General features: G+C 35.6%; 1 protein-coding gene across 36 annotated transcripts in view; it reads right to left on the reverse strand.

Annotated features, from left to right (window-relative positions):
* The window catches only part of RIMS2 (regulating synaptic membrane exocytosis 2), a 503,290-nt gene that overhangs the window by 183,315 nt on the left and 304,903 nt on the right, over positions 1-15,072 (reverse strand). For all 36 annotated transcript variants that reach the window (XM_075743530.1, XM_075743545.1, XM_075743550.1 and 33 more), the window contains one exon: positions 7,244-7,312. In XM_075743530.1, coding sequence (XP_075599645.1) covers positions 7,244-7,312 — 69 coding nt within the window. The remainder of the gene's footprint in view (positions 1-7,243; positions 7,313-15,072) is intronic.

Here is a 15,072-nt window from a genome sequence, read left to right on the forward strand (position 1 = left end):
AGCTGAAGTTTTGATTTTATCTCTTTTAAGAGAGAATATTAATACATTTGACTTAGAGTATTCATCCATGCAGTATAGCTGTACTATGCTAATATGCTATGCAGGGTGCATGTTCAGTAAATACTAATATTAACAAATTGTCATCAAATTCTGGAGCCTTTAGGCACAAAATTACAGAAAATCACAAACCTCCAAGTATGAGGTTCACATCAACAGCACTAAAATAAACTGGGGAAAAAAAACAACAGAAAAGTACTAACGAAGCTTTTAATTTAGATGTCTTGCTGCTTGATTGACTTGAGAGAAACTCTTTGTATGACAATTGTTCTAGAAAAGCAATATTAGAATTGCTGTTCATCATAGGCAAAATAATTGACTTGTTTCAGACACTGATGCTAAGTGGTGTTTTCTCCACTTTAACATCTGTACTTGATTGAAGCATCAAGCTTTCTTTTTACCAGATATTTAATTTTTAAGACTCACTGTAGTTGGGCCTAGAACAAGCACTAATTAAAAACAATTATATAATCAAATTGCCAGAAGTGCTTAACATACCAAGATTTCACACATGGGCACTTTGGAGACCGTTCAGTTCTTTTATACAAAGGTGCTCAGCTTCTATGGTGGTTTGAACATCTAAATGCAGAATTTGGATGTCCTCTGAAAAAGTTCTGACAGTAACTGATCAAATAAACTGAATATCTGAATACTTATAAACTGAAGATACATTATGGATGGGTTTGGAGATTTTTTTGCATTAAAATATTAATCTACAAATACGGAAAGAAACAATATATAGTGAAAGGATCCAGAAAATGTTACAGTAGGAACACCTGGTTACTTATTGCATAGTAAGTCAGTTCCTCAAGATTGGCTTCCAGCTCTACAGCACTAAAGGTATGTATAGGCCCATTACACTTGAGACAATTCTTTTGATCATTAATGCCTACGAAGAGCATTCCCACACAGTAATAAACTAGACCTTGCTGAATTTTCGGTGCTGTCCCTACACTGAGTATGACATACAAAACTTGAGAACAACACAGTTAATATACAGATAATGTTTCTTCTTAGTTAAGTACTCATCCATGTATATTTTCTGCTGTCCAGCAAGCCCCCAAATTAGCCTCCTCTTGACACTGTCCATTGGAATTTATCAGTTTTTTTCATGGACCATTTCCTTCTTAGAATTGCTCGTCACCACATTTGTAACTCATCCCAACCAGGCTTTCCCTTATGTGAGAACTATCCGTCAAGAGAGTCTCTGATAGGAGTGCAACCTTCTTGCAGCTTCCCATTATCTATCAGATGTCTCTGTCACTCTATAAATATTAGGACTGTGGTAGAACAGGAACTAACATGTTGAGTTCATATTTGCTTAACTTTACTCGAAGAAGAGAATGCTACTGACAATTACTTTTAGTCTGCAAAGAAAACTTGAATTTAATTACGTCTTTACTTTCAAAGTGGAGTGATACAGCTTATGTTTAAAAATATAAAACTAGTTTTTTTAAAAATTGTATTAATTGAAAGAATTTTGATGTTTGAAGAGAAAGATGTTTTGTCAGCTGATGAAATGATGAAATGAAACTAAAGAGTTTTGGGTTTTTTTTAAATAGTAAAAGTATTACTAAACTTTACCTTTGATACACTGAAAATGAAACTAAAAAAACAAGGAAAAGCTTGAAGAAAAATCCCTCTGTTAAGAACTGTAGGCATAAAGTTGTAAATAATATACACCTCACTTGTTTAAAAGCAAGAAAAATGGTTAGAGACCCCTTGACCTATGGGCTCAGCATAAGGACTATTCTAACATTGCTTGAATTTCACTTCCAATTTTGGGGGAATTTTCGAGACACGTAGACACTAAGCTATTTTTTACTCAAGGAAGAACCCACAAAGAATAGATTTTAGAGCAGGGAAGTGGGTATCAGCATATAATAAAAGAAAAAAGCTGGTCAATATCTCTGTGTGTAGTTACTGGGCTTTTGGGGCACTACAGGATCCCATTTAGGGCTAGCTGGCAACCTACAATGAAATCCTTGATTTTAGTAAAAGTAGAAGATATCCACTTTATGTACTAATGCTGTGAGATGTCTTTCAATAGGCAGTTGATTTCAAGCTGTAACCAAAGTATTTGTGTGGTCTGTATCTGCTTTGAGCAGCAATCATCAACAGAATCCAGGTATAAAAATTCAGATCACATTATAAGCAAGTAGAGAGAGGGCCTTTTATTTCCTCTGCAGGGAAGGCTGCAACATGACAGTGAAGGAATTCTTTTGAACAAAGGACTCGTCAGGTGTTTTCAGAAATGAAGCAAAAATGAATAATCACTTTTCATTTTTCTTTAAAATCAGAATCACTTTTGTAAGTTCAATACGAATTTCTTTACCAGTTGTTACTATTTTTCCCAATCTACTTGGCTTTAACCATCCTCTGAATAAATATTGTATTTGTATTCTTATTTTGCTCCTGAAACATCTTGCTATCTTTTGCATAATGAGAAAAAACTTATCACTATAAATGTTTTTCTTCTCAAGGCTGGAGACTGCATTCTTTTACTTGGAAAAGCTCTTCTCTGTAGAGACTTGCAAGGCAGTTTATGCAGAATTCACCGCCTTACATTCTTCCAGGATTCATCTGCCGAAACATAGCTCAGATTACAAGTGTCTCATAAAATGATGTAGCGCAGATGAGATATTGGTGTAGAACTGAATTTCAGGCATTAATATCTCACTCAATATTTAAGTTTTACAACAACGATAGGTGAGACTTTTTATGATTAAATGGTCTTGACAATACATGTCTCTTTCTGTCCATAAAGCCAGACTCAGTAGGTTACTTGTACTTAGTACATTACAGCAGGTTCAACATGCACTATGAGGAAGTACCTGGGAAGATAACTATTTAGAAATTACCGTCATATTCATTGAACTTCATTACCTGTAATTCCCATTCAACTTTGGTCAATATAAAGAAAAAAACCCAAACCACTCTGCATTTCATTGAATTGTATTTAGTATTATGATAATTTAGATGGTGTTTTGTAAAGTGCTCTCGAAATTTTCTAAAATCAGTTTTAAAATACTGTACTGCTTTTATCAGTAAGCACATAAGAGCATTCTAAGGGGCACGTGAAGATGCTAATGTGCACCTACACAGAATTGTTGATGACAGACAACTTTAAGAGGGCCAAAGTTTAGTGTTCAGCACAACAAAATGAATGCTTTAAATGGTTTGAAGGCTACGTACAAGCAATCTAAAAGACAAAACCAGAACTGCTAGTGCCTCTCCTTTTGCTATCCTCTGCTAAGATTAAAGGCAGCAGAGATGAGATATAATAGAGATTCTGTTCTAGTGTTTTTGATCCCAAGATGAAATGAATGTATATTGTATATGGAGAGCTATTTTAAAATCCTGTCAAAAATCACAAATACTTGTTTAAATACATAATATACTATAGCCCTTTCTGACAGTAGCTGGCATAGAATACACATATAGCCAGAAAAAAAAACCGCATTAAAGTTTTTCAATTGGTTTATCATTACTTTCTTAAAAGCCTTTCCTGTTGACAGAAACAATACTCTCTTTAATAAGATCGAAGTTTAAAATTTGTCTAAGCATGAGAAGATGCAAGCCACCAGAAGTGATAGCTCTTATGAGTAATGTCTCCAAGAGATGTTTGAACTTTTTGTAAAAATTAAAGAATAGTATAGGAAACAGACATAAATGAAGCATTTTATCATCAGGAAATTAAATTAGTGGATCCAAAGTACCACAGCAGTGACAAACAGCAACTGCTGACTTATTAAAAATAAATGATGATGCAAGGAACTGTAGCTTATAAAGTTCCCTCTTTCAGCAAGTACAGGCTAACACAATCTTGCTTACAGATGTACATTAAGAAAGGTCTTTTGTTGGATTTCAACCTATCACCAGGTTATCCAAAGACAAGTCAATTGACCTTATGGGACCAATACCAGAGAAGTGATATAAAACAGTGTTTTGGAGAAAAAGAAAATCTCAGCTGTGATCAGGAATATGACGAAGCCAGACAGAATATATCTTCTAATCTTCTAATATATCTTCTAATAAATACATAATGAGATCAAGAAAGGTCCATGCATGTCATAGAATCATAGAATGATAGAATGGTTTAGGTCGGAAGGGACCTTTAAAGTCATCTAGTCCACTGTTTTGAATAAAAATAAATTACAGAAGAACCAAAAGAGAATTCTTGCTCTTCTTAAAGGTTTCTTGAGTTTAGTTCACAGGTCCAATACTTTGAATAAGCATTATTTTCATGGAAAGGATCAATGAAAGTTCGTGACAGATGTTAGCAAACATACTTGATGTGATAAAGTATTTATATGGCAGAAGGAAAATGAGCAAAGTGTCACGTTAAATAAAACCTGAAAATACAAAATGAAAGAACTGGGGTAAGTAAGAAAGAAAGAAAACAAAGAGAGACAAATGGCTAAAGTGTTACACTTCATGCAAAGAAGGCATATATTTAAACCAAGATTGTGATGAGTCTGCAAATGAATAGAAGAAACTTGAACAAGAGAAGGATGTGGATGATAAGACAAGGATAAATCAAAAGGCTTGCAAACATAGTGACAGAGGCAGAAAAATTAAAGGCAATAAATAAATATTTCAAAACCAAAAGAACATCAAACTTTCCCACCCACACAGCCAGTATGAATTAGAATGCAACTAAGGTGTAGAATTGTCAGCAGAAATCCAAAAGGTAAAAGATCCTAAAGGAACTAAAGGTACATCAAAAACTCAGGTAAGAGAAATAGACTCATTCACTGAACGGTAAAAAACATAATTTTACAAGTTGTCAAAAGAGGAGTTAAACAATCTATGTCCTGTAAAAAGGCTAGCTAACAAAGGGCAGATTTTAATAACCGCTTTTACAGTCTTCACATGTGATAATGGAAAACAGATAAAGAAAATCAGTTCTTTAACCAGGATATTCAAAAGTGAATTGATAATACTGCTAGAAAAAAAAGACTTCAATAGCACTGGAGGATGTATGGTCATTCAATATACTGCGTTAGAAAATCAGATGTCATAGGTGTCCGAAAAGAAGAAATCTATCATCTTTATTTAAAAGGCAGCCTTCACAAAAAAAATGGGAAAAAATTAAAGGGCTTAATATGTTTCAAATATTTTTTGAAGTAAACAAAAAATGTACTGACAAAATTGTAAATTCCGGTGTTTCACGAGAATCCCACTGATATTCAAGAACCTGGTAAAACTTCTGCAAAACTCAGTACCTCTTTCTAGTACAATAGAAAGACCATACTGGGCACTCCAGACATATATCCATCAACCCCCCTTTTTTCCTCCCTTTATTATTAAACTCCAAAGTTAGGTACATTTCTAATTTAACTGACCAAGAGGAATATGAAAGTCCTTCCCTTTGGGAGGACAGGCAATCTGAAAGCCTTAGTGACTACTAAGCATACATAGAAAGCTAACTAACTAACCTAAGACTGAAAGTACAGTTAGTAGGAACAAGGGACTTGTGAGGATCACTGCCTCTCTGCTTCCAATACTTTACACCGCTCTGGCTACATATCCTTCCTCTCTTCTGACTGTAATAAAGCAAACAGGGGAGTGGGAATATAAAAATGCCAAAAGTTTTCCTAAATATCTTTCTAATTAAGGTAATAATCTGCAAACTGGGCCTGTTATTGTTTAAGGATAAATTATTTAAGGAGAAAATTTAGTGGCCTTGCATCCACAGTGTTCATTCAGTCTCTGGTAAAATTGCTGGAACCTTAGTGTAGAACAAAACTTTTGAGCAGAGGTTAACAAAAACCAAAAATCTGAATGTTTATGCAGAAAACATAAAAAAAAAATTCCTTTGCAATAGAATAAGTTTTACTGTGGAATACCTGCAAAGTTCGTGTTGTTCCAACATGAACAAGGACAACTTGTGCTTAAAAATGTCTGCTTTCTAGATATGCTAGTAAGAGATCTACAATGATCCACAGCCAATAAATTTGCTAACAATATGACTTGCCATGTTTGTACCGCAAAGTCTGTATAATATCGTGTTAGTTTAAAAAAAAAAGGGCTGCTTCATAAACTTTACATGCTGTTTAATAAAAAATCTGTTATCCCATTTTCCCAAGAGACCTATGGCAAGGGAATAGCAACATAGCAGGGTCAAAAATTAAGTGGAGTCTAAGAGATAATCATGAAATATCTGGAAATACAGGGATGACTACATAGACAACACAGAAATGCATCCGAACTCAGACTGGTAACAGTTTTTAAACTCAAGTAATTAGGTAGCTCACTAAATATTTGGATTTATCAATTCTTGGCTGCACCCCATCTTGCAATATCCAGGATTGCCTATTTTACCTCCTTTTTTTTGTATTCCTCTGACTCCTGTTTCCTATATACCCTTCCTTAGCCTGCCAGCAGCATGTACTACACCCGGTGTAAAAGCTGCGCGTACGCTGGCGGGTGGCTGCGTGGCAGGAGCACATTTGGACCCACCAGCTGATCAGTGTCTTGCAGCTGCTGCACAGACCAGGCAGTATGTACTGTTCCACCTTTGCTGAGTAAGGTACACAAACCACCATATAGATACACTGGAGCTAGACCCGACCCAAGGGAACCAGAAACTATCTAACATAGCCTACTCTGAGTGTGTCAAAAACCTCAGCAGAGCAGTAGGGAAACGGAGTACACACTCAGCTGTGCAGCCACCTCTGTGGTGGCACCAGTAACCATCAGTACTGGTTTAAAGGTGTCATGGCTGCATCCTAAATACATTCTCTGTTGTAGTCAGCAAATGCATCTGATTTTATTGTTTTCAGCTATGATTACAGTATTATCTTTTCTCTTAGAAGAGATGTTCATGTTTCAGACCTTTGGCAGTGCTATGATTCCACCATGAAGTGTTAAAGGATATATCAAAACCAAACATCTGTCAAAAAAAATCAAATAAACTTCAGATTTAAGAAAAAAAAATTTTTGTGCTATGTTTATAATTTTATAAAAGCAACAAAGAAATTCGCACATTGATTTTTTCCCTCTGTTGGTAACTTTTGTAGTTAAATACGCATTACCCATAATACTTATTTTGTGTGTTGGAAAAACACACATTTAGGTTCCACTTATTTTTCACCAGAAAAGCATTATAAAATTCATAGTAATAAATATAAATAAGAAACATGTCTACTGAACCTAGAAGAGTAAATTTAGACAGTAATACCTGAAACAACACCAATTCCATCATCACAGTCATAATCAGAGACTTCACTGTCGCTGATTCTTTTGGATCCTGCCAAAAAAAAATTTTAAAAAAATCAGAAATGTATCGTTTATTTTCCCATAAGTTAAAACTCTCCTCAGCCAACAACAACGAATAAATGTAAGGATTTCATACTAGACAACGAAGCATTAATATAAGCATATAACAGAAATTATTGATGTTATATTATTGCAAATATATTAGTGTACCAACTATTTTCGTCTAATTGTGTAATGTAACATATAAAGAAATGCTGAAATACAGCTCCACAACATTGCTTTTATGAAAGATTTTCATGTACTTCATATCTATATGTATTCATTCCATACAGAAACCGGCACCACACTGTTCATCTTCTAAGCTTTAATATACAAGGCAGTGTATGTGGGGTATCCTCCCCAAAGTCTTTGAACACCAGAAAAATAAATGACAGCAATAATATTAAATGGATGTCATATTTTCTTCAGAGTATTAGTAAGCATTATCAGGACAACAGGCAGCTTCACACATATAGTGTGTCCTGAAAAACAAAATCTCTCTGTGATACTTTAGAGGAAGCAAGCTATTAAATGCTCTATAAGAGCACACCTGTCAAAATAGCTAAAGCTTAGTTGGCAAAACCAGATTCCACATCCACAATTAGAGCCAAAACAAAGGACAAATATATGTGTCAGTTTTGTGTTTAGCTTAATTTTACTTTTGTCTTCTGTGGCATCTTTTAAGCAGCATTTGATTGCTGCCATCAGGATTAAGCATCGGCATGCGAATGATAATTATTCAGGTATTTGTTTCAAATGTGAAAATCCCTGTTCTTCAGCAAGATGGTGTGGCTGTTCTAATTCCCTGACCCTCTAAAAATAGGTAACTAGTAGGTAGAAGATTTAATCTAATTGTCAGCAAATCTTCAATCATGTGCAAGATTTTTTTATTCCTACCACAGGATGATTTATTCTGAAAAACACACACAAACAAATACCAGTAAAAACTGGGAGTAAACCTAAAGCAGCCCAGGACAAAGCAGGATTAATGTTTTATCTGCTTGCCTGGTACAGAAGGATCCCACACTCCTTTCCCAACTGAAAGCTGGGAGAACAAGCTCTAAGAGGATTTTTGACAAAAATATATAAAAAGTTATACATTTAAAGAAATTTTAGAAATTATTTGAATCATAAGAACTGCCATTGTTTGTCAGAGAAACAGGGGAGAGTGGAAAGTCCTTCTTTAATTGAAAGAGTGTGCTTACAAGATCTGTATGGAAAAAGTTTTCTCTGTTGCCCCCTTCCAGCTTTCAGCAGACAAGGGTCCTGGCAACTGAGACTTCTCCAAAGTCATCCTGTTTACCACAAGTCATTAATCAACCCATTCTCCACAAATTCATATAATTTCTTTTTTAGTCAGAGTGTTCTCTTGGCCTCCAGAATATGCTATGTCTGTAAGTTCTGCAGTTGAATTCCACATTGTGTGAAACAGACTTCCCTTTGGTTTATTTCTATTCCACTATTTCAGACAATGCTCTCCAAGCTTTTGTAGTCTGAGAAACGTGAATCAACATTCTGCATTCTCCTGCAGTCATCTCTTTTTTTTGAGTTGAAATATCATTCTTTAGTTCCTTTGCACATGCAAACCATTCCGTATATCTGATTGTTCCTGCTGTATTTGTTTGTATGTTTTCTAGTTCTTCTGTGCCTTTTATGAGAAGTCAGAAGTGATTGCAGCAATCAAGATGTGGCTGTATTTCTCTGTTAAAAATTATCCAACTAGAAAATGGTTTAAGTCTGATATGTGTTAATTCATAGAAAACACACTCTAGCCTGCCATTACATTATGCAATTCCAGTAGAGCAATGTTAATTATTGTTATTTAATTTCAGCAATGGTTGGGGGGGTTTGCTCGCCAATAGGAAATTAAAATTAGTACAAGGAAAGCCATGCTTTGGTTTCCTGTGCCCTGCAATTCTTAGATGGTAGAATTGTTAGTTCAATTTATTATAAAAGGTTAGAAATAGCCATGCTACAATGGGGAGGGCAAAAGGTGTCTTTAAATTCAAGAAATACCAAGAAGTAAAATCTTTCTCTGAAACAAGAAACAGCAAGCAAGTGATCACAATTACTAGCAATTATTAGCACTCCAGGAAACCTAGAAGATGAGGGCAGGAGTGAAGGAAAAGTTTTCAGCCTCCTAATGGACTTTCTGAGAATCAGTATTTCTAAAAGCAATTAAGTCTGACAAGGACAATATTCAATCTGATTATTTTCTTAATTATAGTATCACAGAGGCCCAGTGAAAATCTCTTTCTCAAAGAGCATCCATTGCTCCTGTGGTCCTGTTCCTGCTGCCATTTTCAGTGGAGCCTTCTCCTGGTGTGGTGATATACATGCCAGTGAGCAAGAAGGATTAGTCTCCATTCTCCTTAACCACTAATTCAAAACCAGGCCATCAAATAAGAAGGACAATATTTGTGACCAAACACTAAGCAGGAGAGCCTCATTAGTTTGGCTGGGATCTAAAAGGCCGAAGCTCCCGAAGGGAATGCAGAGCAGTGCAATTTTGGCCTCTGGTAACCCTGGTACTGATCTGGCAGCGGGACTGGGGCTGCTGTGCAGAGATGCCAATAACATCACTCCGGTGCTGTCAGAGAGAGGATTGTGGGATGGGAAGATGAGGGCAACTGAACAGTCTGCTGATGCTCATCACGTGGGTTCTTGGAAAGGTTTGTATCATGAAAGATGTAAGAGAGCTGAATCAACTATGATTTGAATGAATGTCATTTACTCATCATCTAATTCATCCTTATGAATGAATCTAATTAATTACAACCGAGATTGCTTTCTATTTATGTTTATATTTACAGCTAAGTACATCTGCTTTAACATATTTTTAGAATGTTATATTCTGTATTCTGGAGAAATTATTTGCATCTCTGAGGATGAAAATAGCCAGCTGTTGTCACAGTGGACTCTAGACTTCCCAGTTGCATAGCTAAAATTATATGTTGTAGTAGTCACAGGATATATGTGGCAGAAAAGAAAGACTAAGAAACTTCAATGGACCACAGGTATAAAAGACAGGGGTCTCTCACTCTGTCCCTTTGAACCATGTCCACCTCTTCCAGAATCTCCTAATAACTCAACTCCAAATCACTTTCTAGGATCTAGAGACTCTTTTCTGTTTTTATATACAGACCTCTGTCTTCACTCCCACCCAAGCCGCAGGGAAGAGACGCGGCATAGAGAAAGTGAACGGGCCAGGATTGACACCTGCCCTAAGGATGGGAGCAGAGAAAGAGTAGAGTCAAGGGAAGAATCAAATTTCAGGGTTTTCTCCAATTGCATTTGCTACTGCAAAGAGGGGAGTCTCTTTTAATAGCTGACATCACTTAAGTACAAAAACTTTCTCTTTGACTAGGTACGAAGCTCATTCAGATCAGATCATCTATTTTATCTCCTCAAGCAGAGGCTGCCTTAAGCCATCCGTAACTACTAACAGACTTAGACCAACTGAAATATAATCATGTTTAAGTAATATTTCACATTTACTTACAAATGTAAATTTAAATGCTGGTTAAGAAGTCAGAAGAAATTTAAACCAGAACTAATTACTTGGTTTTTATCTTTGGAAATCAATGTTTTCAGGAAGGACAGAGGAAGTAAAGCATGTCAATTAAATAAGTAATATCAAGAAGTATGGCCTGGAATATGTAACTTCTGCAAAGGAATCAGATTATATTTATTTTAAATGTCTTCCATTAACTTCAGAAATGGAACAAACTAGAAAGTACACAGGTCAAAATCCTTTATTGAACTAAGCATTCAAAATACCAGTATAATTGCTGGCAGCTTAGTTTAATATTTCTTACATTTTTTGCAAGAGTATTTTCATCTGCTATATATTAATTTTAGATAGTAATTTTCTTTTTAACCTATTGGCAATGTAAATTTGAAGATAAAGGCTTCAGTCCCACCTTAGTCACATCTTTTCAAAATACCACTTCATTATCTAAGTAATTTTAACCACTGACCATAAACCAGAGAAAAAACAGTTCATAGTGTATCTGAGAAATGTGACAATGAAGCCTCTCACAAATGATTCCAAATGAATATTGCTAATGACACTGTTATTTAGTATTTTAATGAGTATCTTAAAGTGTTTGATAAATATGGTATAAAATATGGTACTTATTTCAAGACTAAGAAGATTAAATCCATTCTAACATAAATTCAAAATTCAGTAAAAATTTTAAGCATGTAACACCCAGAACATCGGGTGCATCAAATAAATGCATTGGTGTCAATGGTTTGCATATAATTAACTTTTTCTTTGATGGATTTTAAATGTGAGGAATGGCATTAATTAAGTCTCACTGCTATTGCACTGGAAAATAGCTTATTAATGAAACATTCTTAGGGACATTATTACTATTTTGTCTGATAACTGGGTGGTAACAGATGGTAAATATGGACTTTTGAATGCCTTCCACCAGGATTAATGGTTATTACGGTTATAGATTGAAGACAAAAAGGCTCCATACTGTGTGGTTAGCTAATGCAAGCTACACAAAAAAGTACCTTCATTCAGCATAACCTCTGCCCCAGTGAAATCAAAAGATATATCCTTATTCACTTTAGCAGGTTTTGGTTTAATAGCCTGAAACTATTGTTGTCCCAAAACTTGGGGTTCGTTTACCCGGTGTGCAATATGCCAGTATACACACAGAGTAGAGGTATTTCATTGCATATATGCGCAGATATGGGTGTCTGTCCCAAGACAGCACACCAAAGCTCCAAATCAGTGATTATTTATACATAAAAATTAACATACTCATCTTTCTAATACATATGCATTTTTATTCTATTAAACAATTGGTTTAGATTTCTTTGTCTAGCATGCAAACTAGAATGCATGCTCAGTTCTCCACCTTTATCTTTTGAGTAGGTAGTATAATTGGGATAGGTCATGGGTCATTGGTTGCAATTCCCCCTGCCAGAATTACCTTTCCCCTAGTTTCCCGTTACTTTTGGCAAGTCCAAATAGTTCTTTGTGATTTACTGACTGAACTAGTAATATATCAGTCAAACTTCAGCTTTTAACAATCACAACCTACTTATCAGACACAGGTATATTATTTAGATATTTCTTGTCTGGCCTTAGACCAGTAAGGGTGGGGCTACACAATGGACTTTTGCAGCAGCATGACAACTTGATTTATATCACATTTTACATTTGTTTTTACTGTAACACTATCAATAAAACAGTTTGACAGGAACAGCTTACCTTGGGGACAGTGTAGAACCTCCCCATCAGAACTTTTTAACCCTCAGCATCCTCCTGCACCTACTTACTCCTTCCCTACCACTGCTGCACAAGGTACCATCCCATCCAGCATGACAACTCTCCCTGAGGATGTACACACTAGAACTGGAAGTTTACAGCACTTGCACTGTAGCTTTCATTGCAGGGTTGGAGAAAAACCCCACCACCTAAAAACCGTTAGACTCATTATTTTCACTTTCCATTTAAAAAGTACTTTCTATTTAAATTTTTACTATTTTACTATTTTTACTATTTCAATTTTACTATTAGGCAGAAAAAATTTTAAACACAGTAGTTTCTTAATGTAAAAACCTTTGAATTTTTCATCTTCATGGTAGCAACAATGTGAAGAAAAAAGTGAGGTCGCTTAGTCCATTTTATGAATCAAATACTTATTTTTCATTAACTTTTCATGGGCTGCAGTGTTGGTGGCCATGGAAAGCTTAAACAACTTCTGAATAAAAATAACACGAAAATCATTGAAGAAATGTTTACAGACTCTTCTTTGGATGCCCGAAGCCTGGCAGTGTTTGAGAGACATTTGGACAATGGACTTAAAACATGCTTTAACTTTTTGTCAACACTGAAGTGGTCACGCAGTTGGACTAGACAATCATTGCAGGTCCCTTCCAGCTGAACTATTGTACTGTATTCTATTCCATTCTATTCTATTCTGACAAAATCACATTTCTCTCCATAACAACATTCTAAATAATTGGAACTCTTCCAAATGAATGAAACAATATGCAATCATAAATATTTTCTTGCAAGGCAACCTAAATCTGTGGAGAGTTCTGAAAAATCTTCTGACTTCCAAATGACAGCTGAAGTTGGCACAGAGCTGTGCTCCACTCTATTATTAATACACAGGGGAAACAATGCAATATATAATACCTTCTGGGCTTCATATATTGCCAATGGATATTTCTGGTATAGGCCTCAAGAGAAGACCAACAGATTAGGTTCAAAACTCTACTAAAGCCTGTATGACGAACCAATATAGTTATCAGAATTAAGACAGAGGATAGAATGAGAAATAAAATTAAGGTGAGTCAGCTTAAATACAGAAAGAAGCGCCCGATTTATGGCTCAGGAATTCTGTTTTTCTTGTAGAAGAACAGAAAGGAAAAAGAAAAGCAGACTGAGCTCCTGAGCTGGGCATCCTGCCCCTTACAATGCAGGAAGCTTTTAGAAGGTTTTGTGGACTCCTTGGGGGAGCAAAGGGTAGTGAAGCATGCTTATGAGCTCCTTCCCTGAAGCTCCCAGAAGGCCTTCACAATCACTTAATTTAGCATTGCCTGTAATTGTTCTGTGTTCAAAGCTGACCCTAAAATCAGTCTCTCAACAACTGTCTTAAGAATTTGCTCTCATACTCATCCAGTCTCTGCCTGCGGGTTCTTAGTGTGAGCTAATTTCTCATGCAGGCCCGCTGTCTCCATGTCAATCTGTCACTTCCTCCTCCTGCACATAATAGCGTTTTTTTAAAGTTTTTGACTAATTTCATTTACATTGACAGAGGGGTATAAATACGAAATTTAAATAAGTTTCTACAGATCTTTGAAAATGGTTGCCTGAAAGATGGAAATGATACAAATGAGAACCCCTTCATGAAAAAGAAGCACTATTGGGCTAAAATTTGTGGCTAATCCACGCGTGCACAGATCCACAGTCACCACAGCAAACATGGTCTCTTCCCCTTTGAAGGTATTGTAAAACATGAGAAGAATGTGGGATTATTTCAGGAGAAAACTGGATAGAAGAAACATGGGAGACTAAAGGTAGATGTAATGGAAACTCGGTTTTATTAGTACTACTCTCAGGAAAGATCCTGTGGGGTTTTTGTTTCTCTCCACCATGGTATTGGATCTATTTTCTTAACAATGTGTGTGTCATTTTTTAAACAAAACTAAAAGATAATTAGATGAACCAATTCTCAAAGAGATTCCCATAATTAAAACTGCAGGAACTGCAAAAAGTCCCACATGAAATGCATTACAAAATTTAAGCCTTAAAAACTGTACATTATTAATTTATTTATATTTAATTAAGGCAAATTTCTCAGATATAGCAACTGGATTTATAACTGGGGATTTAAATCAATATGAAACTGTAAAAATACATATAGTATAAATACTGATTTTGCCAGCACTTCACTTACCCCATGTCTGTACTCTAAAAATACTTACACTAGTTCTCAAACAACTGTAATACAACAGTGCTCCTTTTAATACAGCTTAAGCAAAATAGCATTTTCCTAGTGTAGTTAATAAAGCTCACTACTGTTTACCTACCAAAGCTCTACCTAAAATAAAGGCAGGCAAAGCAAATATAGTGTTACAATACTGCTCCGATATCAATATTGAGATGTTAAGAATAATGAAAGCCAACAAAAGACCTATGACTGAAAAGCAGACAAGAAAAGCCTAGGAACATTCAAGCAATTTAGCATCTGCACAGTAGGTAGCAAAAGCACACCAATA

The sequence above is a fragment of the Balearica regulorum genome, chromosome 2 (assembly GCF_011004875.1).
Source record: "Balearica regulorum gibbericeps isolate bBalReg1 chromosome 2, bBalReg1.pri, whole genome shotgun sequence".
NCBI classification, from domain to species: domain Eukaryota; kingdom Metazoa; phylum Chordata; class Aves; order Gruiformes; family Gruidae; genus Balearica; species Balearica regulorum.